This window comes from Vicugna pacos, chromosome 30 (genome assembly GCF_048564905.1).
Source record: "Vicugna pacos chromosome 30, VicPac4, whole genome shotgun sequence".
In the NCBI taxonomy this organism is placed as follows: Eukaryota; Metazoa; Chordata; class Mammalia; order Artiodactyla; family Camelidae; genus Vicugna; species Vicugna pacos.
The window spans coordinates 1,729,295-1,754,306 of record NC_133016.1 but is presented as its reverse complement, the minus strand read 5'-3'; the positions used below and the strand labels follow the sequence as shown (position 1 = coordinate 1,754,306).

Genomic DNA, 25,012 nt, shown 5'->3' with positions numbered 1-25,012 from the left:
CAGAGCCCAGATTTCTCTGCTTGGCATGCATGAATGCTGGCACAAATGGAATCACACTTCCGTTGTCAGGAGGTTAATGAATGTACAAGAAAATGTCTGCAGGTGTGTAAATTTCATCTGAAACTCAAAAAGTGGTCATGAGAAATCGACCAGCGTTTGTCAATTGTTGTTCAATACGGGTGAGAGTGATTCACTAAGAGGTGAATGTTGAATGGTCGAAATTACTCCCAACATATGCTCCTTGAATTTAGTGAGGACGTAGGAGTGCTGAAAAAGGAGGTCAGATGTAAAGAAAACAGATGATTCCACATTGCTCTATGGTTAAAATCCATGCACAACACATGAAAAGATCAGGGTCTCCCCTACAGGTACTAAAGGAAACAGTAATGTGAGCATTTAAATTATAAATTTTAAAAAGACATGAAAAAAATAGTATATAATTACTATGTATGTTTTTTGGTTTTTTGTTTGTTTAAGAAGTCCATGAAAGAAAATGGTTCTAAAAACAAAGAAAGGTGGTCTGAAATAGTTTACTTAAATAATATATGTCTAAGTGTCAAATCTGAGTCCAGAATCACAAAATGTTTGAAAAGAATACATTGTTGTTAGTCCATAATTAATCATAATTTAAAACTTGAAAATAGCCCAACTACAGAAGAATATTATATAGGACAAATGTTCATTCTGACACAGAAAATTAATTTATTTTAAAATACAATCTGTTGAAATAAAAATTGAAATACAGTGATGTGGAAGATACCTGCATTAAATTAATAACCCTGTAGGGAAATTTTAAAAAATGAGCAGTGAGTTATAAAGGCTTATTTCTTGAGTTTTTCTTTCGGAACTTTGGATATAGGCCTGCTGACAGCTGTGTGTTGGCCCTTATCCTGTTAATCTGATAATTTTGTAAGGAAATTGCAAGCACGCACTTTAAAACCTGTTGAAGAAAGCAAAGTTATTCTTCAGCTCTTGTTCTGAAAACAAAAAGAAGTAATTGACGTATTCTTGAAGAGAATTTTATTTTATATGAATTCTTAAAGGTTTTTTTTAATGCTGTTAGTACAGATAATTTAGCTGGAGTAAAACATTTAAAATTTGGTATTTAGACATATAAGTGGTTTTTTTGGGCTTAATAAAAAGTCAAAATAGGATTGTGGGGGGAGCCAAAAATGGACAAGTCTCAGTAAAGATTCTCAGTGTGAGAAGAGGCCAGTTCTGAAGTAACAGCGTGACTTTACGTACAGTAACCAGAGCTGTCTTTGGCCAGGCTGAGCGGTTTAAAGCTTTCTTAGTTCTGTGCCCTGCCTAGCTTTCATTTTCCTACAGTTTTCTCATGTTGACTCTTACTGGTTCTCAGTCTCCTGGCACAGGTTTTATTTCAGTTTATTGGGGGGGGCAATAAAATTCTGAGCTGCTAAGAAACGTATTTCTGGTGAAATGGTCGTCCTCGTGCATGGTTAAGTGGGTTGGTTTACAAGCATTTGGAAGCAGGTCAGATCTGTGGCCATACCAGTGTGGCCACCCCTTGGCCAGGTTTACTTAGGGTTTCCCGAACTTGGCTGCATATCGTAGTTGTGGGTCTCAGGGTCCTAGACTGAAGCAGTGGCAGGGGTTGGGGCTGGCGTCTGTGTTCCTGACCCCGCCCCCCAGGTGACCGACTCTGAAGCCAGGGCCCCATCCAGTGCCCAGGGGCAGAATTCATGTGCACCTGGGGAATGAGAATTCCTGTAATTTCTACCTCAGTGTAGACCAAATATAGCAAAGAAATAAATAGACTCAAGTGATAATGAAAACCCAAAATAAATGACTTTTAGACGATCACCATTTGAGCAGATTCAGGCCACCACTTCCATGAAGATAGTGAATTGTTGAGCATTTATTTTATTAGGCCCTTGATTTTTGTGCATTGAGGTGCTTAATGTTAGCAATTGAAACACCAAAAGTTAGTAAATTACATTGTATTCATAGTTTTTTTTTTTAAGTTACCCTTTTATTTTGAGGTAATTGTGGATTTACAGGCAGTTTTACGAAAAAACACAGATCCCGTGGCCTCTTTACCCATTTCCCCGCCGTGGTAGCATCATGCAGAACTCTGCACAGCACCCACCAGGTATCATCATTGGCACAGCTGGGACACGGAACATGTCTGTCCCCTTAGGGACAGCTCAGGTCCAGAGCCAGCTGCTTTCGTTTCAGCAGTTCAGGCTGGGTACTAAGTTATCTATATAGATTCAGCATTTCCAGTCCAAAGTTGGTTCCTAAGTTAAACTTCCTGTCTGCACCACCCCCACCACTTCCGCTCTCTCTGTCCCAGATTCCCGTCAGTGGGTAAGGTGCTGGAGCGCACACACAGTGCTCTTCTATAGTAGAGCAAGATTGGATGTGCGTTTTAAACAGATACTCCTTATATATTTTTCATAAGCTTATTGAGATTTAAGTTACATACTGTAAAGTTCACCCATTTATTTAAAATGTGCAGTGTAGATCTGTAGTCTGTTTCCAGAGTTGTACCACCATCACCAGTTCTGATTGTAGAGCAGAACTTAGCAGTCACTCCCAGGTCCCCCAGCCTCCCCTGCTGGCCTCCCCAGCCCCGGCACCGCTCGTCTGCTCCCTGTCTTTGCAGATTTGCCTGTCTGGACATTTCCCATAAATGAGGTCATACGTGTAGTCTTTTGAGACTGGTGGCTTTTGTTCGGCAGGCACATGCTGGCTGGTGTCTCCCTCCATTCTGTCCGACTGGGGAGTGCTGTTCCACCGTACAGACGTGAGCCACATCCTGCCTGTCCAGTCCTCAGTTAGCGGGTCCTGGGGCGCTTGCCCCTTCTCGGCTGTTGTGAGTGGTGCTGCTGTGAACGTCTGTGTACAAGGCTTCAGGTGGACCTAGGTTTTCATTCCTCTTGGGCAGATGCCCACGAGTGGAATTGCTCAGCCACGTAGTGATACTGTGGTTAACTTTTGAGGATCTGCCAGCTTGTTTTCCAAAGTGACTGCACCATAAAAGAGCTTCCGAATTTTACCTTTGCCAGGGGCAGCAGTTCCCAGCCTTACTGACGGAGCCTTCTCTGTCGGGCCCTGGGGGAGCAGGCTCGCCCCAGGTCATCCTCGTGAGCCATACCCCGCAGCCACCATCTGCCACCTGTGAGGAGGTCGCCTACCAGGTACAGCACACACTTTATTCAGTCTCGTGGTTTTCAGAAGCGGTGGATTCTGAGGGGTGGGGGTGGGAGGTCCTGGGGAGTGAGCATGGGAGGCTGGGCTTCAAGGACGGCGTCTCCTGCGCGAACAGGGTGTGCCGAGCTGGGGGACTGGTACCGGGTCTCGTCCGTTCCCTGCTTTGCTTTTCAGTGGGGTCAGAATGAGATGTGGTACCAGGACTGAAGTCCAGTTTTCAGTTTATCGGCATCTTGATCAGATTTCACGGGGCCGTTGACTTGCGTTTAGCTCTTCCTGTAGGTTTTCCTGTAGTACTTCTGCTGGTTCTTTCAAGTCCTGCTGTACTTTTTCATACACACATACACGTGTACACGTGGCCTAATTGTCACTTGACTAGTCTTTTTTCTTAAAATGCCTTTTTAGAAGGGGACAAAACACTTAGTAAATAATAGTTTTAAATATAGATGAGTCTAAAAACTGTTTACTTAAAACTTCTCAGGGAAGTTAAGTACAGGTAATAAATAACCTCTGAGTTCAGCAAGTGAGTTTGAAGATAATTACTCACTGGTCTTTCATGGAGCAAGGAGTTTTTTTGTAAATAAATTAGACGTGACCAACCCTGGGTATTTTTCCCGTCTGGCCTGAGTAGCCAGAGCCTGTGTAGCCAAATTTCACTTTATACAACTTGAACACATTGTCTTGGGGTGCCCAGGACCACCCTTGAGCCCAGGGATGTGCTGGCAAGAGTCACAGGACCCAGAAAGACCTGTCGTCCTCTGGTTCCAGCGGAAGGACACGTGTGCTGAACGCTTGCTCCTTGTGAGCGACATGTTTGACTCTGCATGTGCTTTAGTTCCTGGGGCTGTTGGTGAGGGTGTGAGTGGAGAAGGGCGGTGCCGGTGACCCCGGCTTTCGTCCGTGTGTCTGTGCGTGGGCTCGGCTGCCCGGTCAGGCCAGTGCTGCCACCGCAGGAGCCCTGAGTGCCACTTGTGCCTGCCCTGTGGTGCTGTCTTCGCTCTTCTCACGTTTTCCGTTTTATTGCTTTTTTTCCCGTTCCATTCTTTTTTGTTAAAACTACACAGATTAATGAGAGCAATTTTTAGAAATCTTTCATTATTTAGGTATTTTTTCCAAACTGTATTTATTTTTATGTATTTTCATATTATGGAAAAGTTTGATAAACTGGAAGTACTAAAAATGTTGACAAATCCTATCAATTTTCTTTATAATTGTTGATAATTTTCTTTTACCAATTCATCACATATAAATTTTTATCTGCAAAACTCTGTTATTTACAAAAGCTGAGTAGTAAACTCGTCCTGTTCTTCTTACTCATTTTGGGGTATTGCGGCACCCCGTCAGAATGTGATTTGAAAACCAACTATGGTTGAGATCCAAGGTTTTAGGGAAATGCTCTAATCTACTCAAAAGCTGTAAAAATACTTCTGATACCAAGATTAGTTACAGTCCAGTTTGCTGGGAAAAATCTTCAGCCAGAGCAATAGCATTTTTTTTAGCAATGTCGTTTGTACGTGACTAAGCTGAAACTCCTGCCCCGAGAAGCATTTACTGAGCACGCTTTGCTGCTCTCGGCACCTGTGTCTGTCCCCTCATGTAGCTGCCACCCACCTCTGGTAGGTAGCTGGTGTTACCGCATTGTTTCTCAGATGAGGGAACAGACCCCCGGTGGTTGGGGACGTGGCTCGCTGTGGCCACGACGGGAGCGCTGGAGCTGGACCTGCAGCTGGGCGGTTGCAGCAGTTGTCTGGGCTGGGGGTTCCTGTGTCGGGGGTCTGTTGTCCTCGCACTGGTCAAATAAAGTCGGAATTTCTGGCCTGTCCAGGTCACGGACGTCTCTGCCAGCCTGGCCGGAGGCGGCCCGCCCGAGAAGGAGGGCCGGCTGCACCAGTGCCTGGAGTGCGGCCGCAGCTTCACGTCAGCCAGCACGCTGCTACAGCACAGCAAGGAGGCTCACGGCCGCGAGCGCATCCACGTGTGCCCCGCCTGCAGCAAGGCCTTCAAGCGCGCCACGCACCTCAAGGTAGGCACCCCACCGGCCGTGCCAGAGCAGAGGCCCCGAAGGATCTGGGACCTGGGGAGTCGGGTCCTCCCAGTGAGTCACAGACTGCCCATCTGTTTGAGGAAAAGGTCAGCCGAGGCGAATGTATTGAGATGACCCCGAGATGCCGTTTCTCCCATCAGACTGGCAGCTGTTGCAAGCTCTGTCCCCGCCTGTCCTGTTAGCAGGGCTGTGGGGGAGCAGACCTCTGTGAGGGGCTGGCGAGGCTGCACCCTGGGAGCCGGCCCAGAGGCCTATGTGCCCACGGTTGCTCGTGGTGGCCTTGATAGGGGCCACCTGAGTGCGCACGTGGGAGAGGGCTTAGACCCACCGAGGGCGTCCACGCAGTAGAGAAAAGAATGAGTTCAGGCATGTGGAGTGACTTCCAGGACCGCCCATCAGGGAGATGCCCATCTGGGCAAGTGTGCCTGGTCCTCTGACCTGTAGGCCAGAGCTCCTCACTGCACCCCCTTAGGTACCAGAAGCATCATGATCTGATGACCACTTAATACACAGCGGATCCCAGACTTCCTTTTTCAAGGCCTTTTAAGGAATCATTCAGTAAACCTGGTTTCTGTTCTCCAGACCTGCTGCTAGCCAGTGCTTCTCCCCTCTTTCTGCCGTGTTTTCTGAGATGAGATGCTTCCCACCGAGGGGTCTCCACCCGGTCCCACCTGCTCGAATCTGACTCTCTCACTTAGACTCTCCGGGCTGTTGCTCGGGAACTGTAACATCTACAGCTTCAGTTTCCTAACTTAAAAAATGAGGATACTAACACTTGCAGTTGATGGTTATGTTGAGGAATATAAAGCACTTGGCGCTTTACTTTGCTCAGAGTGGAGAGTACAGAAATGACAGTGCAGTGATTTTACAGCCCGATGGAGAAGAGGCCCTTTTAAAGAGGCAAAAGAATAAAGATGGGTAGAGAGAGTTTAAGATTTTTAAAATTACACATATTACTATACATAAGGCATGACTTTTCCATGAACACTCTGAAGGGGTGGTGCACAGTCTCAAAGAGTCGGTCTGGCATTTTAATACCTAGTTATTTTCTCTTGATAACCTTCAGAAATTTGGAATTTAAAAAAAAAATGATACAAATGAACTTACTTAAGAACCAGAAATAGACTCCCAGACCTAGAAAACAAACTATGGTTACCAAAGGGGAGAGGCGGGGAGGGAATAATAAATGAGGTTGGGATTAGCAGACCCACATGACTCTGAATAAAGCAGATGAACAACCAGGGCCCACTGTAGAGCCCAGGGACCTAGATTCAGTGTCTGGTAATAAGCGGTGATGGGGAAGAACCTGGACAAGAGGAGGGAGGGTCGAGCTCAGTGGTAGAGCACGTGCCTGTCCTGCACGAGGTGCTGGGCTCCAGCCTCGGCGCCGCCACTAACGTGTACGTAACCGAGCCGCTGCTGTGCACCTGAAAGTAACACAACACTGTTAGGCAGCTGCACTGCAATTAAAAAAAGTTTGGAGTTAAAAAAGAAATACTTTGCGGCAGAAACTAAGGACATGCTCATCACACACACGCGCGCACGCACACAGATGGTGTTTGAGGGGCTGTGTCAGAGGGACACGGGCGACTGAACGAGTCCAGGGCCGGAGCTGGAATAGCTGGAGCGAGACCGTAAGGCAGGCTGGGGTTATGACCACGGTACACAGTGCTCGGTCCTCGCCGACAGAAATCTGATTGATTGTGTTAATAAATGAGGAAGCAGCCACAGCTCCCGTGTGGAAGAGCCCCTGGGGGCGCGTGTGGATACCGTCCTCAGGAGGGCCGCACACCCCTCTGGCTCTGCTCCGGGAGCGGCCACGGGAGTCTTCCCGCCGTCTGGCGTCTCTGCGGAGGCTCCTCCCATCCTGTTTCGGGCCTGCCCGCTCCTGCTGTGCTCTTCACCTGCGTGTCTGTCCATCTTCACTAGGAGCACATGCAGACACATCAGGCGGGTCCTTCTTTGAGCTCTCAGAAGCCGAGAGTGTTTAAATGTGACACTTGTGAAAAGGCGTTTGCGAAACCGAGCCAGCTGGAGCGCCACAGCCGCATCCACACAGGTGAGGACGGGGAGGGGGGTGGCGCTTGGGGTCTTGGACGCAGAGCACGAGCTGGTGTGGAGATAAGGTGCGGCGGCACGTGGCTGCCCGTCCGCAGTGTATAACCCATTGTTTACGGAGCAGGGTCTTCGTGTTCGGCTTCTTCCTAATTTTCATCAGTTTATCATGCTCGCTTTTTCCATTAAAAGCTTTTAGTGTTTACGTGGTGAGCACAGAAAATGGAAGCTATCAGGCGAGCACCTGTTGTGGTCCTGGAACCCTGACCACAGCAGCACCGTTCCTGCCCTGCCCTCCAGGGTCCATCTCTTTCTCTCACGTCTTCAGACTCTTCTTTACTGACTGTTCTCGTCACCACCTAAATCTGCTCAAGTTCATCTTAGAGAAAAAACAAAACAAAGGAACAAGCTCCCATCTCTCTCTGTCCCTTGGCCCACCTCGGTGGCAACCCATCTCAGCTCTGTCCCCGCTGACTGTTCGGGCCGCCGTCTCATGGCCCCTCCATTCCCAGGGACACGAGGTCATCCTGGACTCAGGCCCTTTCTCCCAGTCACATCCCTCTGGACCGTGGAGCTGGCCTCTGTCCTGCATGCTCTGTGTTCGAGTCACAGCCAGACCAGAGCCCTCGGAGGCCCAGCTGCTGTCTGGGCTCAGGGTGGAGGCTGGGAGGCCTTCCCAGTCTGTGTCCCTGCCACGCACCGGTCTCAGGCCCTCCGGTCTGCCTGCCTGTAGGCCTGACCTCATGGCTCCCCTCTGGCTGGTCGTCTTCCCACCCCTCTGCCGTCCTGGCACCTGGCTGCCTCCGCCCTGAGCTGCCCCGTGCCCCACTGTCCCCAGCTGCACTGTCAGCAGCAGCCCTCGCAGCCCCCCAGCCGTGGCTCCTGCCTTCTCGTGGCACTGCCAGGTAGCCCGCAGGTAGCTTTTGAGTGAAAAACAACCACCTGCCACTTCACAGTACGTTTATTCAGAAGCACAATTTTAAGAGAGAGCAGTGACTGTTTGCCCTTTTAAATCACATAGATGCACATGAAGGGTTGGAGACGCCCACCCAGCACACACTCCGGGGTGCCTTGCTGGCTGCCAGCGGGGCCACCCCCCTTACCAGTGGGCGCTCTGTCTTACAGTGGCCAAGGCCTTCCCCACTTCTCACTCTGCACACTCCCCTAGTCTGCAGAGACCTCTGCCTTGGCGGGCCGTGTGCTCTGAGCATGTGCCCGCAGGACAGGCTCCCTTCTTGTTGCCTGACTAGGACCTGGTGTGTCTTTTCCTGGGGCGTGACGTTGTCAGAGCCACAGCCCCAGGGATGAGGGCAGGACACCTTGGGGGCCACTTCTAGGACTCTGCCTGCCTTAGGCGCGTCTTAGTAAGACCTCCTTTGTTGTGGCCGCTGGAGGGGAGAAGGGAGGAGGGACACTTGTGAAGACAGGTGCCCCCAGAGCAGCCTCGTGGTGCTGGTGTGTGATGCAGGAGGCCTTGTGGGGACGTGACCAGACGTCCGACCAGGGCATGTGAGAAAGACCTTCCAGGCCGGGAGGAAAGGCTTGTGCTGAGCCCTGGGACAGGACGGGACCTGGGCCCTAGGGGCTGGGAAGTGGGTGACAGCAAGGGCTAGCACCAGGGCCCCAGCAGGGGTGAGAGCAGGGAGGGCTGTCCGCGGCGTGGTTGCACAGCGAGTGTCGCTGGGCAGGTGTCCTCCAGGGCAGGCTCCCAGCAGAAGTCACGCTTGGCAACTTTTCCTTCAGTTTTCAGTTTCTATATGAACTTGAAAGCAATTAATTGACATTTAAAAAAATACTATATGAATCAAACCTTTAACCAAGTGGATTTGATATTCTCATGTCCTTAATGTCTTTTGCTCTTCTGCCCAAACTGTACGAGAAACATTGTGTTTAAACCACACGTGCTCTCCCATTACTTCTGGGTGCTGCCAGGACTTCGCCTCTCCCTGGGGTGGCCTCACTGCGGTCCCGGGGGTCAGCAGTCAGAGCGGCGCAACGGGAGGGGCCTGGCCGCCTCCTCCAGCTTCACTGGTTCCTGTGAGTCACTGACCATGCCTTTCCCCCAGGGGAGCGGCCATTCCACTGCACCCTGTGCGAGAAGGCCTTCAACCAGAAGAGCGCCCTGCAGGTGCACATGAAGAAGCACACGGGCGAGAGGCCCTACAAGTGTGACTACTGCGTCATGGGCTTCACTCAGAAGAGCAACATGAAGCTGCACATGAGGCGGGCCCACAGCTGTGCGGGTGAGACGCCCGGCCACGTCCGCGGCGGGGCTGGGGGCAGGACGGGGGCCTCTGGGGTGGCCCCGGCAGCCGAGCAGCGGCTTCTGAAGGTGGCGCCCACTGGGTCCCTCCCGTTTGCCCCGCACAGCCTGGGAACGCCACCAGCCTTCTGGGAGACAGGAGCGACAGCAACTGGCCCGAAGGCTGTGCGGGGGTGGGCGCAGCTGTGCAAGGGGGCATGAGCCGGAGTGGTGCCCGGTGTCTCGGGCAGGCGTCGGGGACCCCTCTTAGAGCCCAGTCTTGAGCTTGCTTTGGCTGGTGTGGGTGCTGGGGGCGGTGGCACCCAGGGGCCTCGGGAGCCACAGGCGGCGGGACATTTCATGCTGTGCAGTTTTCAGGGAGAGAAAAGTTTGTTCTGACATGTACACTCCAGTGCTTCCTGCTCCACTTTCTGTTAGAAGAGTCATGCATGTCGTTACCAGTCGTGTTAATTACTAGTCGCTCGTCACTGACGTCACATTAACGCAGCCTTTGTGGGGCGAGCATGTGGCACAAGTGCTCTGAGCACTTGTGTTCAAGTAACAGGTGTTATCACCGACGAGTTATTACACCTGCAGCTCAAATTAGTCTTTTTTCATTGGGGTGGAAAGCAAATCAATTTAGACGTTTCTTGTCTCTTTTAAGTTGTGCTTATTTAAACGTGGAGAACTGTGTGTGCTGAGTGTCTGAGACTCTTCCTTGGTCAACACTGCAGGGACCTTGCAGGAGCCCGCCGGCCCGCAGGAGCACGGAGGGGAGGCACTGAGCCGCGCCCTCCACCTGGACGAGGTGGTGCAGGAGTCCCCGAGCGAGTGGCAGGCCCTGGCCAACGTGTTCTGACACAGCAGCGGCCCCAGGATGTGTCCAGGGCTGAGTGTGGAGAGCAGCAGAGCATTGGGGTTTCTGTTCTGAAACTTCAAGTGTTAAAAATGTTACCACAATAGCTTTTTTAGGTATAAAATTATTTACAGAATCACTGACTTTCAGAGACTAGTAGGAAAAACTGGGAAAGATGGAAGCACGTCGTGCCTGTTTGTTGGCAGATCCCTGAACTCAGGTCCCGCAGCAGCGTCACCCCCTCCGCGGCCAGTGTTCCTGGTTAAAGAGAAATTAGCTGGATCTCACTTGCAGTGTGCTTTCTTCGTGTTAGCAAAGATGGACGTTAACGTGGAAAAAACAAGGTAGGGTTTCCTTCATGCTCTCTGCTGTAAGAAGCATAGCTCGTAACACAAACTTAAGGTAGGTGCATGAAGTTCAGAAAAAATGTTAGGACACAGGGAAGCTTTTTCCATTTTTTTTCTCTGTGGACTTTGAAATTAGTAGAAACTGACTCCTTGTAGTCTACCGTGAGTTAATATAGCCAATACCTTGAGAGGCGGCTGGACCAGTTCTCTCCACGGCAAACGTCTAATCAGTAGTTGCGAGAACGCGGTGTCTGGGGCGTGAGCCCGGGAAACAGAGCGCGCCCGACACACAGACAGGGATCAGACTGTCCGCAGGGTGAGGCCGCACTGGCTGCACGCGTCGCCGGTCGGGCTCGCGGGCTGAGTCACTGCAGGAAGCACAGCCCAGCGCTGCACACAGGAAGCCGGAGCTGTCCCCGGAGCAGAGTGGCTGTGGCCCTGTCCCCCAGCCCGAGAAGCCGGCTTGTGCTTCAAGGAGGAGGCCCCGCACCAACACTGCGCGCTCTCGGCGTGCATAAGCAGGTGTGTTTCTATTTCAGGGAATAGTCTTCAGTGTCATCAATGGTGCCACGTTCAACACGTCCCAAACCAAATCCTCCCCCGTGCGGGGCGGAGGGCGCCGTTCCCACAGCATTCCAAAGACGGAAAGTTCTCTACTTCACGTGAATCTCTCCTTTGAAATTATTTATATGTTCTATATATAAATACATATGTACATATACAGATATATGGGCCTCTGTGTGGCTGAACAGTATATTTTGTAAATAGGCACTAGTCCCCGTTACAGAGAGCGCAGCAGAGTTTTTACCTCCCAGCGAGCACTTGAGATCAGTATTGTATTCATTTTACTCATAAATGGGGGTCCTTGTCGTTGTGACATGGAGCTGGGGTTGGGTTTTGTTTTTGTTTTTGTTTTTTTCTGGAAAATAATTGCCTTTATTTCCTCTCTCGGCCTCACTGGTTTCAGAGGAGAGCAGTTTTCTTATAAACGTTGTATGGACCTTGTATATTAAGAGAGGGGCTCATTTCAGATTCCTGAAGAAAAACCCATTTCACTGTCACTTTCTGAAGGGGCATCTCTCGGTTTTTTTTGTTGTCCACACTTTTGGGGTATGTATATAAGTAATATCGATGGTGATATAAAAACTTTTGTTATGTGAAGATATTTAAGTCAGAAAACTGTCAAATAATATTTCTTTTTTTTTCAAACTGCTTTGTGTATTGTATATTTTTTTAAGGAAAAAAAAGCCTTATTTGACTTATTCTTGTGATACTGGACTTATATCCTGAGGCTTTCCTTGAATGTCAGTGTGTATAGCTGGCTGTAGTCAGTGTATTCAGAATAATTGTAATTGTGCCAGAGTTTTAAAGGTTTGGCTTTTAATGCACTTTTCTTTTATAATTTTGTATTAAAATATTTTAGAAATGTTTATTAATTTTGGTGAACAGATATCTCCAAAGTTGAAATTATTGAAATTTAAAAAATTTTGTTCTTGCTAGGTTATTTATTTTGGTTTTAGCATTAAATGTCATCTCAGGACAGTCTCTAAAAGGGGTTTGTTCAATTCCTGATGATGTGGAAAAGCGTAGCTCAGCGAGCTGTACTGTTGGTGCGCTGCCTGCCTATGTGAGGCCTTACCCGGTGAATCTAAAGCCTGCTTTTATTTTGGTTAAAGAAAAAGAAAATCTATCAATAATCCATTTTGTGAGTTTTCCGAATTTATTATCAGGCAAACACAAGACCTTAATGTATTATTTTTATTTACTTCCTAATTATAAAAGCTGCTTCTTTGCAAAACATTCCTTGAAAAATAAGGTTTTGTAAAGACACACTTTCACTTGAACTCTCGGTGGAGTGGGGCGCAGGCGTGTATGTGTGTGTTTTACTAGTTGGTAACACAGTCTTCTGACAGGAGGCTTCTGGCCTCCTGCATAACCAGGGTTTTGAGGATAGATAATTGTATTTTTTAAACTATTTCATCATAGCTTTGGAATAATAATAAATAAAAAGTGGAAGTTAGGAAATGTGACTTTTTTTCTTCTAAAATATTTTATATCAGACAGTTTGGCACATGAGTTCATTTCCAGGTCAGATCCTGTTCGCAGAGCGCTCCAGTGATGCTTTCCTTCCCTCCATGAGGAGCAGGTGGTGAGTGCTGCCCCTTGCAGGGCCTCCTTGAGGAGCTTCAGGACATGGTGTTGATGGCAGTCAGCCGCAGGGTCACTGCTGTCCTCTGCACTGTCCCCGTCAGCCACACTCAGCAGTGCCCTGGGCACGGGTGCGGCACCTTAGGAGTGCACGGCTGTCTGACCCACTCCCTTGGTGAGGTCACCGCCATGCTGTCAGTAAGCGGGCAGTGCGAGTTACCTTTCGCGGCATCTGAGCTGGGCCAGGGCCCTGCTGCCCTGGAGCCGAGGGGGCGTGCGGCCTCCCACTGCCGCACGGTGCAGAGGTGGTCCTGTCATGATAGGGCTGTAGGGGAGAGTGAAGGCCTCCTTCCACACGCTGGACGCCCCGCCCCACGAGGTGCCACGGTGCAAGGACAGCGCTTCCAGGGGACAGCCTGCGAGCACGGTGCCCACCGTGGCCATCAGCTTGGCGGGGAGCCTGTCAGACATGGCCGGCCACTCTCGGGGTGGGAAATCCGCCCGAGCTGGTCATTCCCGCGTTCCCTCGCATTTCTGCGTCATCCCGTCTCAGCGCTTAACTAGCCAGCATTTCTTTGGAACAGTATTTTGTAACTGTTTTTAAGGAGATGCGGACGAGTTTAACAGTGATACCCAGTGTCCTCTGACTTCTGAGCTCACACGTGCAGTGTTTACGTGCGGGAGACGTGTGCCTGTTACCCGGACCAGGTTTCAGGAAGGAGGTGGGCTTCTGCCCTTCCACGGCTTTCCTTTTCGCAGAAGGGTGTTCATAACTCACAAAGATAGGTCAACACGTTTAACACTATACAGTCATCACTCAGGGTTATGTAAATAACACGATTTTAAGGAAATGTATGTGATACATAGAACTGCTTTCTGGTGGTTATTTTTGGAAGTCTCATGCCCGCTGTTCGCATCGTCTTTCTCAGAAGTTTATTTCAAAGTCAGTACTGTTACCCTGGCTCCACCCCCAATCCCTGCCCCAAAAGAGTTCATGCAGGGCCACCCACCGCTGATCTACCCTCTTGGTGATGTCTGCTCTGCGAAGTGCGGTGAGGCAGAGGCACCAGCTGAGGCGCCTACACTTCCCTCTTTGCTGCTTGGTCTCTATTCATGGAATGTAGGCATTTTGGCGTTTATAGAAAAGTTTCAAAAGTGCTTCCATACACATCTGGGGCCTCTGTACCTTTACCGAATTCTGATGAAAATTAGCATTTAAAAATCTAGCTGCAGCATTCATACACCGGCTCACACGTGGCTATGCGAGCTTCCTGCCCGGCCCCACCTGCACGGCCCCGCCACACCCTGCTCCCCAGACACCTGCCGCCTCTGGTGGGAGGCGCCCCGGCCGTTTCAGAACGTGGGTGACTAGGTCCTGAAAGCACCAAGAGATAAAAAGCAAGTGGCAGGAGCAGGAGGCAGTAATCAATGAAATACTTTGCTATTTAGTCTCTTTTACGTGTAACACTTCACAGCACGAAGGCTTTTGTATTAAGATTTGTACTCTACTTGATAAATTCAGAAGTGACATAGTGATTCATTCTTGAGTCACCATTAAAAGACATTTTTAAAGTTAATTTTTTTCAATTTACGGAAGAATCCTTTTTTATCTTTAAAATTGTTCCATGGTCTGTTTATACATTGGATGGTATTTATTTAATCCAGTTTTGTACTAGAGATGGATAGATAGCTATGCCAAAAGCCACTGTACTGGCTTTAAGAATAATAAAGAGTTTTTGTATTATTTTAAAACTCCTGGGTATTTACTCATTTGGGCTTTGGGCGAGTCGCAGCATTTGAAGGTGGACGTTCTCCCTTGTCCCCTTGTCAGCGTGGGTTCACCTAGAACAGTGCTGAGTTTTGTGCTAAATTCAGCCCTGGGGGGCCGAGTGGTCTGAGGGTGTCTTGTCTTCCCGCCTTGAGGTATTTTCACTTTGTCTTGTTTGTAAAGTGTTTAAAGGCAGCTTGAAATGAAATGAAATGAAAATCATAATTGTCAGGGGACCTGTTCACACATCACAGGATACTGGGCTGCCCCAGAAATGCCGATGGAGTTAGTTTATATATGAAGTTAATGGTTCACAGTCATTGCCCTGTTGAAGTCACAAATTAAGGACATCTTTTTCCTAGTTGGCCGTATTCCTAGGACGGAGGAGGGACTCCGCACGGTTCTGGACTGAGGTGGCGGCTCCTGTCTCCCGCTGGTACTCAGACTGCTGTCTGAGAACCCACCCCTCGCAGGTGCTGGCCGACAGCTCTGCGCCGCGCCCAGGAGGCGGCTGTGCATGGCAGCTCCGAGACACGCTTCCCGCTTCCCCCCGATCCGCAGACCAGGGTAAAAGCCAAGTGAGACAGCCGTGCAAGTATCATTAAAAGTGTATTATTTTATTTCGATATTTGAGAACAGAGCACACTTCCCACAAGACCCAGCGCCAGAGCTCTTGCCGCCTGGCGGGCGCCGCGAGCTGAGATCAGTCGGCGGTCAGCTCAAGGTGCAGTGTGTGTGTCAAGCGATTTGGAGGTTTTGTTTCTGAAATTTTATTATTTTTTTTTCTTACCCTCTCATCATGGGGGCTTTGTATTAATAGACATTCTGTTAAACCCACACTAAACACTGGGAGTTAGAACGGATTAGAGGGACGCGTCTGGGCTTTATGTCGACTGTTCCCCGACTTCGCTCTAGGGAGGGTGACAGCGGTGCGGGGGCTCTTTGGAAGGTTCAGAGGAGGGATGCCAAAATCAAAAGGCAGGGATCAGGGTGTCACGGGGAGGGGGTGTCAGCTAGAGTTAGAAGAGTGTGGTTCCCAGGGGCCCGACCTCGCCCCGCCTGGTCGGCCGCGCCCACGCTCCAGGTCAGTGATGCGGGGAAGGTAAGTGTGTTCGTAGGGTGCTTCAAGGGGGCAGGCGGGCGAGACGGTTATCCCCCACGGAGGTTAGTACTTGCCACGTGCACTGCCGTGCTGAGCATACCACCTGTCCCCTTCATGCTCCGCAGTGACCCGCGTGCCACCGCGAGGCCACCCGGAAACTCCTGCGTCCGCCGAGCCGTGCCTCTCCCGCCCCTCCGGCCGGGCCGGCCAGGAAACACATCTTCGCAGAGGCCACTCCAGGGCCCGCCGCTGTCACCCGCTGCCCAGGGAGACCCTGTCTCCCGATCGAGGCCGCTGCCCGGTCCGAGTCCGCCCACGTCCCCTCTCCGCCACGCATGAGTCTGGCCACTACGTGGGACTCTCCCAGCTGCCCGCCCGCCTGTCACATACCAAAGCTCCCGCCGCGAAGCCGCTCCAATGCCCGATCCTGTTAGGAAAATTAAGTCCTTGCGGAGGTGAGAGGAGGCAGGAAAAGAAACCAAAGGAAGCTCGGAGCTGCTCGGCCTCTGCATCCCGCCCGGGGCGGCCCGGGCAGGGTCCCCGCGGCTGCGCCCGGAGCCAGTCCCAGGGCTGGGGTGATGGTGGGGGCCCTGGATGCTCAGGGGCATGGCCAGGGGTGTTCCCGAGGACACTAATCTTCAGCCGTAAGGGGACAGGGGAGCCGTTTTCTGCAGGTGTTAGGGGTCATCTGCTACACTAGGGACTGATGCAAACGTGGTTAACATCTCAGGCAGTTGTATTAAGAAGCCGAGGACAGGATTCTGGGAGAGGGAGGCCGAGCTTCAGCGTCTCGCCATGGGGGATCCGGACCGGCTGTCTCGTCCTCCCTGAGAGAAGGAAACAGAGTCAGGGGACGAGGGCCTCCCGCCACCTGGGCCATCCCATGTCACTTGTCACAAGGCACTGGGCCTCTCTCAGTGCGTCTGCTGCTAAGTGACGCCCACAGAGCTGATCTGTGGTTACGGCCTCACAGCCGCCCACAGCGCATCCAACACGCAAGTGCACGGGGTGAACGGGCCACAGCGCGGTCATGTGCCTGGGGACGTGGCATTTCGGGGGCTGGGACGCTCGGCCGCTGCATGGCTCTGCCTCGAACAGGGCTCTGCTCCTTGGCGAGAGATTCCAGGAACCAAGGGGAGCTGTCCGTGAACCATGACCGGGAAGACGTCATCTGGGGGAAGTCTGGGTGCCCACGAGCACCCCCTGGCTTGTCCCCCAGCAGGAGCCACCCTCTTGCTGGCCTCCCCGAGGACAGTCCTATCCCTTCCTGTGAGCCCTCTTCCGTGGCACTGAGAAATCCAGCCTCCAGGTGGTGGTCAGGGGCCTTAAAAACCCATGAATTTGAAGTTAAACAGAGAAGAGAGCTGGCAGCAGGGCAGGTGACCCGGCTGTGCAGGGGCACAGGGATGCGGGGTGGGCGGCGGCTCCAAGAGGTGACACAGTCGCTCCAGGTGCCACTGAGATTAGCTAGGAGGTGGGCACTTGCTTGCTTTTTTCGCTTTCAGATTTTCTTTCAAATTTTTGTCTTTTTGGATTTCCCTTTTCCTTAGGTTATGAATGAAAACCTGATCTCGCAAAGATTCCCTTTAGATTGTGAGCCCCCAGAAAGCAGGTTAGATGTGAAACAAGCCCTTTACCAGATGACACACGGACTGATTCCCTGACCTGCTCTCGCCTCCGTCCCCCGCGCCAAGCAGGAGAGCCCCAGTGCCTTACGACGCAGCCACCAGGAGCGGGCTCAGTCCCAGTGTCAGCCCCACTGCAGCCCCTGCCTTCTCCAGTACCGGCGGGGCACCTGCGCCTGCCCGCCACGCCGCCCAGGTCTCCTCTGTCCCAGGAGGTGGGTCCTGGCTCCAAGCCCTTCTGTCTCCGGGACGTTCACTTTCCTTCCAGGTGAGCCTGGCCTCAGTCAGAAGCGGCCCCTGGGCCGTGGGCGCTCAACGCCCCCCATGTCACCTCGTTTCTTTCCAGAAAAGACCTGCCCCACTGTGGCTTCCGGGAGGGAGGGACTGAGAGACCATCGCCTCTGAGATCAGAGTGTGGGAGGAGCCCCTACGGGGTCTGGGGAGTCAGGGGGTGTCTGCTCCTCTCTGAGCCCGGAACCTGCCCCCCCACTTCAGCTCAGGCCAGGGTGACATGCGGCCCCGTCACTACTCGGCCGGTCTGAGATTTGAGGGTTTTGCGAGCGAGGCTGGCTGGCCCTGAGCAGTGATGGCCTGTTTCGTGGGTGACCGGGCAGGGCGCCTCGCAGGTGTCCTTGTGCCCCCTCCACCGTCACAGGGGCTTCTGCCCAGATGTCACCCCATCTTACGAAGGAGAAACTAAGGGGGAGCATGGCCAAGATAACTCAGCGAATGGATGGAGGACCTGGGTCTGCATGTTAACCGACGGGACGGACACCTCAGTCCCCGGGGTCTCTCACCCCCCGTCACCCAGGCTCCCGCTGGCTCCCTCAGGCACAGTGGGCGGCTGCCCCGGCCAGAAAGCCACCTGACCTTCCAGAGGTGTTGATGCCTTCCAGCCCCACCCCGAGGCCCGGCTGTGACCTCTGTGACCCCCTTGTCCTCAAGCTCCCCCAGGGGCCTGGGCCCTGAAGCAGCGCCTGCCCCGTGGACGGACATGCAGGGGGACTTCTGAGCAGCCGCAGCCCCGGCCCCTCCCCAGGGCCTCCCCACGTCCAGAAGGTACGTTACCAGCTTGAAGATTTTGGAAAGCGTGCCCTGGGCGTCGTGGGCCCCCTTGAGTCCCTTATGAGCCGATTTGTAGTCAGAAGCTCTGCCTCCGTAGCCAAATCCTGGCTTCTGGCCCTCAGCTCCCTGCAAGGGAAGGTGCCACTCTCAGTCTGCCACCTGCTGGCTCCCGGGGACGGTCCAGGCCCCAGCAAGGCCCCATGTCCATCTGCGCTGGCTCTGCCTGGGACATGCCCAGGGCCACCCTCGGAATGATCCCCCCTTTTCGACAGTGGATCCCCGTCTCCACGCTGCGTGCTTTTCAAGAGCAGATCAGCCAGCGTCAAGCAGAACAGGATCAACAGCCTTTGCCCGTGTGTCTGGAGGGAGGGGCACCAAGGCCCCGTCCCCAGGTGGCCATTTGCCCAGCCCAGTTCTGGTTGTGCACACAGACCGCTCACATCTGCCCTGGAGGCACCAACAGCCTTCGGACCTTGTGAAAGTTGGAACGCATGCCCTTCTAACATGCAAAGACAAAATGCCCAATCCTTCGGCCTGGAGGAGCCTCTCCTGGGAGTGACCAGCACCAGCTCTCCGGGCCTGGGAGTGACCAGCACCAGCTCTCCAGGCCGCAGTGTGGATGCCCCGAGCATGGACGGTGACCCGGGACCAGGGCTCTTCCTGGGGCTCTGGACTCAGAGCTGCTCACCGGAGGGAAGAGGGCAGGTCTGGGCTGGGGAGCCAGGTCCTCCGGCATGTGCACCAGGGCACAGCCCCAGGGCCGGCAGCCAGGACGGGTCTCAGCCCCTCCCTGGCTCTGTGACCTTAGGCAAGTGTCGGAACCCCTCTAAACGTGTTTCGAAACTCTTCTATAAAATGGAGGTAATGGATGCTCTGCTTTGAAAACAGAGCCTGTAGCTCTGAACTTTCGGGCTCCCCCACCCCTCAGGCAGAACAGGCAGCGTCCACCCTGGCCTCCAACTGTCCCCAAAGCCCTCTCTCACTTTGGGGAAGAGGAAGAAGGTGGCCAAACGGTTACTGAGGTGTAAGGGTATCTGTGTCTCTAGGGCTGGTCTGCATGCTCATATGCTCTTGTTTCAAAGGGAACGTCCCTGCAAGTCCTGGGTGCTCAGAATGTCAGCGCTCGTGGGTAAAGGGTGTGCCAGCCTTGGGTGCAACGTCCCTCGGGGTGGCCCAGGCCGCTCAGCGCCTCTGCACAGGATCCGCCCTCCTCACGGCCCCTGTGCGCCCGACCTGAGACACCACTTTTTATTTTGCCAATGGGAAACAGGAGACTCTCTCTACGGACTTCTCCTAAGAATTCTATAAACAAAATAAAACCGTCTCCTGTTCAGAACCCCAGAACCCTTCGCCTCTGTCTACAGTCCGTTTCCATTTCACGAGAGGGTTGTAGGGCTGGGGGGAGCTCGGGAGCCCATCCCCCTAGTTTAGCGGTGCTGGAGCCCGGCTCCGGAAGGCTCGCGGCTCCTCCAGCCGCCCGCCTCGCGTCTGGGCTGGAGCTGGGCCAGGGCCGTCTGTCCACCGCCCCTCGCCCTCAGCTGCCAGAATCCACGCCGTCCTTCCCCTTCAGCCGCACTTGGGAACAGACACTGGCCACTAAGAAGCGAGGCAGCCGCTTTTACGTGAAGATTTGCACACAACGGTTCTCAGGTGTGAAGGGACGGGGGCAGTGGAAGTCGAGGCCGCTCCCAAGGGGAGCCCAGCGCTGCCCATGGACACGGTCTCTCCCCCACGACGGCTAAGGGGGACCACGCCCAGGGCCCGGCACGAGTGGGAGCCGCAGAAAACTACGCTTTCCCGGGCAAGGACGAAGTCATTCTCCAGCTCTGCCATTCCCTCCAAAAATAAAAGAACTCCTGGGAATCAAATTCAAGGACCGGTTTTCCACTTAAGAACCTGGTTAATTTTTCTCTTTTCATATTCTCGGTCACTTATCTCTTTGGACCACCTGGAAGTCACCAGAAAACATACAACACAGTTTAGCAAATTGGCGGGACTTTCAGAAAGTCCAAGCAGGAAGACAGTCCGGTGGCTTCAGGAAACAGACCAACTGGCCCACAGAATAAACACAGAGAAGGATTTTGCTCTGGGAACAAGAGGAATTTAGCAGACGTTACTGGGACCAGAAACGGAGAAGTGGAGAGGCGCGCCATGCTGTTAGCCGCTGGGTCGAGGTGGAAGGAAGACGGTCCTTTCGCCCTCCCCCCGCTCCACAGTCAGCGATGCCCTTGCCTGACGCCCTGGGGCCATGCCTAGGAGGTTAAGAGACAGGCTAAGTGGTTACTGAGGTCAGATTTCCGGGTCAGAAATGGGTTTCATCCCCCAGCGTCATCTCTGTCTCCTGCGGGCGCAGAAAGTCAGTCGTTAGTTGGCTGTGAGTGCTGGCCCACGTCAGTGTCCTTTTTATCTCCTAATTTTGCAAATTCATTATGTCAGGAAAAGCTCAGGTGTATTCATATAAAGTGTCCCAGCAAACAGCTCAGAATTCAGTGCAATGATGGAGTTCAGGAGCTCTGTGGAAAATCTCCTCTGCCTTTTCTCTGCGGGGCTCCCCTCCCCGACTTCCTCCCTTCCTCCCTCCCTTTCTTTCTCTTTTTTCCTTTTCCTTTCTAAATGCAGCGATGCTTATTAACTGAGCATCAGCAGAGGTAGGATGTGCACCAGGGAACAGGACATTTTGTCACCAAGACGCACGGAATCCCTGGCCTGCGGGTTAGAGGTTGTTTTACTCTGGAAATTGTCACTTTCATAAAGTAAGAACTGTATCTCATATTCACTAGTAAACTGCGGTCTACGCATTTGGTTAGAACATGTGGACAGGTGTTTTAAGTTGGCTCAGACACCAAATTTTATGAGAAAGTGAGCAAATCGGGCATTTAAAATCTTCACGGACACTTTGTTCTCAGAAAGTCCTAAACACAGTTTTCCTGGGTAGCCTGGCAGCTAAGCTTTAGTTACGACTACGCCAAAACCCCAGTCTTCTGGGTTACTTAGGTTCCTGCAAACTGAGTAACTGAATTTAGCATCCTTCCTTCTTGTCAGCAGGATCACTGTCTCTCAACAGAATGTCGACATCTGGGGAGGGCTGGCTGCTTAGCGGGCCCGCGCCGCCGACACCTGGGACTTGCTTTTCTCATCTGTCGTTTGGGAAGGAAATCAGGGATTTTCTCGGATGTGGAGTTGCTCCTCCTCCGGGAAGGAGCCCGGTGGGATCTCCTCGGAGCCCTCTGGTGCCTGGGCCCCAGGGCCTGAGCAGTGCTGGAAGGAAGGGGCAGGCGGGGCCGGGTGGGAGAGGAGGCGGACCGCGCGCAGCTGAATCGCAGGGATAGCCGGCTGAGCGGCTGTGAGGCGGGGGGGGGGGGGAGGCAGCAGGACAGACGTGCGCTTGTCACCTACCCAGCTAAATCTGCTGAGGGACAGTCCTCGCCCCTGCGTGAGGAAGAGAAAGAGACAGTGACATTCTGATCAGTATGGGAGAAACTTTCTTTCAATAAAACAGGAAACAAAACCAATACAACACAGCACACGGATTTTGTCCCATGCGCAGGATGCCCGTGGTTGGTGTGGCCGCCTGGAGTGGCCCCGGGAGGGTTTCAGATCAGGGCTTCCAGGGCAGGGGAGCCGGGAGCCGGGAGCCGGGTGCCGGCTGCACGGTTGTTGGGGCGGGGACGCCGGGCACTTCTCAGCCTGCCCTCCAGGGGATTGATCCACTGGGCAGAACATTTGGGGATGAGGTCAGGTAGCTGTGAGTCCAGCCCGCTGTTTGGTCCATTAAGGGATTTTGGGGGACAGTCTATAAATAGACTGATGGTGACTCAAAACATCCAGAGGTCTTACCTTTCCTTGTGAAGGAGGAGGCGTGCGAGGTGTCACCTGCAAGGACAGGAGAACGGTGAGCTGGGGGGGGGTGTCCATCCTGCAGAGCAGCCCTGACCCTCCTTGAGGGAGCCCACGTTGTCACCTCATTGTCACTGCCTGCTGTTACCTAGGTTGCTGCTAATTCGCAGCCAGCTCCTATTGGCTGCGAGGGTCTAGTTTCTGTCAGATGTAAAAAGCCACCCACTCAGTCTCTGCCTGGCGCCCCTCTTTCTGTCCTACTTGAGTGGGAAATGCAGGGTTTGAGAATTTGAAAGTGTCTATTGCTACCCAGAGCTTCCAGAACACTGAGGAAGTGCCTGAGAGGGTGGGAAACACACCCAGGGCTCTGTGACAAGGCAGCGTGTGCTCCGGTGACACACTCGCCTGCACCGAAGGAGGTGGTGAATGTCACCAGGATCCTTTCTGGGGCTGGCAGTTAAGTGTCCCTCAGAAGGAACGCCCTCGGGTCTGTGACTCCAGAACTCACCATCAGCACGAAGCTGTCATCTGAAACGTCTGCTGCATGGAAAGCTTATCATTAGAGCCTGTGGTTTAGCTTTTGTTTTTAAGACGCTAGTTTTTGGTGCAGTTTTGGGTTTTTAGGGAAATTGCACAGCAGTTGCAGAGAGTTCTCCTTGCCCCTCTGTCCTGAGCACAGCTCCCTGTTAGGACCCCTGGCTTCGGTGTGGCCTGTTACAGTGATGAGCCGGGGTTGACCCGTTACCCCTGAGGCCCATGGTTTGCATCAGGGCTCACTGTGCTGTGCAGCCCACGCGTGCTGACGACGTGTGGGGGCACCTGCCATCGGTGTCGTCAGAGCAGGCTCCCCGCCCCACCCCCCGAGCCCCCGGTCCCTGAGTCCCTCCTGCCCCCGATCTCCTGACCTTTCTGCTGTCTCCTCAGCTGCGCAAAGCTTGTATTTTTAAACTAAGGACCTCACAGCAGTTTACACTCACAACGACTAAGTTCTTTGGTAGGACAGAGTTCAGTGAGAGGCAGGTGCAGCCGGGACCTGGAGCTAGGCCCGAGCTCCTGAGGCCGGTCTCACCCTGAGGGAGTTGTCACCTGGGATATACTGAGACCCTCTCGGGTCAGGAGCTCAGGGGCACCTGGGGGATATACTCAGACCTTTGGCCAGGCGCCCCCTCACCCTTGTATCATCTCCTCTCCCCCCACCCCGTCAGGTGCAGCTGGACGGGCGCACTTACAATGTTCTTGAAGAAGTGCACTACAGGGTTTTCGTCTTGGGGCCGGCCGTGCTGCGACTTCTGGGGCAGGGAGCCGTAGTGCGTGGTTCTCGCCGCGTGATGTCCATCCTGAAAGATAGGACGCGGGGATCTCAGGACAGCCCGTCCCTAGGTCTTGTCCCTTTTCTGTGGACCCAGATTCTTTTTGAATCAGGACAGACTTATGCTGGGAGGCTGCACGTGCGCCCTGAGACGCAGCCCTGGCGGGAGGGAGGACCCCACCCCGGGCCAGCACGAGGCACTGGCCTGGATAGTAGTGACAGGGGTCGCAGAAGGGGCAGAGGGTGATGAAGGTCACCTAAGGGCGATTCCAGCTACCACGGGGAGGAAGAGAGCCTTTCCCCCAGCTCCCGTTTTGGGTAAAGGAAAACAATCAGGAATGACACATGAAACAGCCGTAGCAGCACATCATAGCTGCGCGCGTGAACTGCCACCTGCCTCTCACAGTCAGCGCCGGGGTCACAGCGGCCCCTCCATCCGCCCAGCCCTGGGCCACCGCTCCCTGGCCAGAGAGAGCAGGGCAGGACTGTCGGGAACTGTGCCCAGGCCCAGCCACCGTCCACGGAACCAGAACTTTCTGGGTCAGTGACTGGTGCAGAGAAGACACCAGTGGTGAGCGTCGCTGGGCCGGGCAGCAACTCGCTTCCCGCGGCCTCGCGGCCCCCCTGGCTGGCTGGCCACCACCTGCACCCCCCGCAGGAGCCCGCCCGCCCTGGGGAGGGGCCCGGGGGAAGGTGCGGACAGGGCTCCCTCTGCAGAGGCGCTAACGGGAACTCCCAGCTGCTTCTCGTGCTCAGAGGGAGGGGGCCAGAGTCCGTCATCAGGAGAATCTCATTAACGCCAGTCAGTGAAACGCGCCGAAGCCTCGTGAACACGTCCCCCCATCTCCTGCTCGGTGCGTGCGGCTCAGAAGGCCCTCGCCTCGCGCAGGAGACGCTGCTGCCACCAAGCCTAAGGAGTGCTTCTCGGGAATTTAACGTGTTTCATGGGCTTAGTTTCACAGGTGAGACTTGCACCCCCGACTGGACCGTCCTTGGAGTTACGGGTGGAGTTGCTGTCCCCACACCAGCTGCAGACACGCTGTCCTCGGTACCAGATACAGGCCCGCTGTACTGGTGCCAAGTAGGGGTGTGTTGTCCTTGGCGCCAGTTCCAGGCCGTTCACGTCTCTGACTCCCCAGCTGATAGTCTTCCTACACCCCCTGCGAGGTCTGAAACCCTGCCGTCCCCCTGGACTCTGCTCCACCTCCCCTATTAGCTCAGCTAACAAACCTTGTAGGTTTTGCTTTAAAACACTCCTGGCACGTGTGCCCTCCCCGACATCGGCACTGAAGCGAAGGCCGGGGTGGCCTTCCTCCCGTTCCAGCCCATGCGGCTTTGCGAAGGACGCTGCCTCCCTCCTTCCCCTCCACAACCTCTCCCTGCACCTGCTTCTCTCAGCTCAGCCTCTTCCTTTCTCGCTGGCCTGGAAGGCCCCCT

General features: G+C 53.4%; 2 protein-coding genes across 12 annotated transcripts in view; one reads left to right on the top strand and one right to left on the bottom strand.

Moving 5' to 3' along the window:
• ZNF236 (zinc finger protein 236) overlaps positions 1 to 12,751 on the top strand; it is an 89,537-nt gene extending 76,786 nt beyond the window's left edge. For all 6 annotated transcript variants that reach the window (XM_072952388.1, XM_072952386.1, XM_072952387.1 and 3 more), the window contains 5 exons: positions 3,033 to 3,164; positions 5,003 to 5,200; positions 7,151 to 7,280; positions 9,343 to 9,519; positions 10,253 to 12,751. In XM_072952388.1, coding sequence (XP_072808489.1) covers positions 3,033 to 3,164; positions 5,003 to 5,200; positions 7,151 to 7,280; positions 9,343 to 9,519; positions 10,253 to 10,377 — 762 coding nt within the window. In that variant the 3' untranslated portion in view covers positions 10,378 to 12,751. The remainder of the gene's footprint in view (positions 1 to 3,032; positions 3,165 to 5,002; positions 5,201 to 7,150; positions 7,281 to 9,342; positions 9,520 to 10,252) is intronic.
• A 3,706-nt stretch (positions 12,752 to 16,457) lies between these two features.
• Positions 16,458 to 25,012, bottom strand: part of MBP (myelin basic protein) — an 81,146-nt gene continuing 72,591 nt past the window's right edge. For 4 of the 6 annotated variants that reach the window (XM_072952408.1, XM_072952407.1, XM_072952410.1 and 1 more), the window contains 5 exons: positions 23,496 to 23,603; positions 22,267 to 22,302; positions 21,826 to 21,858; positions 18,433 to 18,555; positions 16,458 to 16,566 (listed from right to left, as the gene is read on the bottom strand). In XM_072952408.1, the coding sequence (XP_072808509.1) occupies positions 16,522 to 16,566; positions 18,433 to 18,555; positions 21,826 to 21,858; positions 22,267 to 22,302; positions 23,496 to 23,603 (345 nt within the window). In that variant the 3' untranslated portion in view covers positions 16,458 to 16,521. The remainder of the gene's footprint in view (positions 16,567 to 18,432; positions 18,556 to 21,825; positions 21,859 to 22,266; positions 22,303 to 23,495; positions 23,604 to 25,012) is intronic. The other 2 variants (XM_072952409.1, XM_072952411.1) reach the window with 1 other exon arrangement.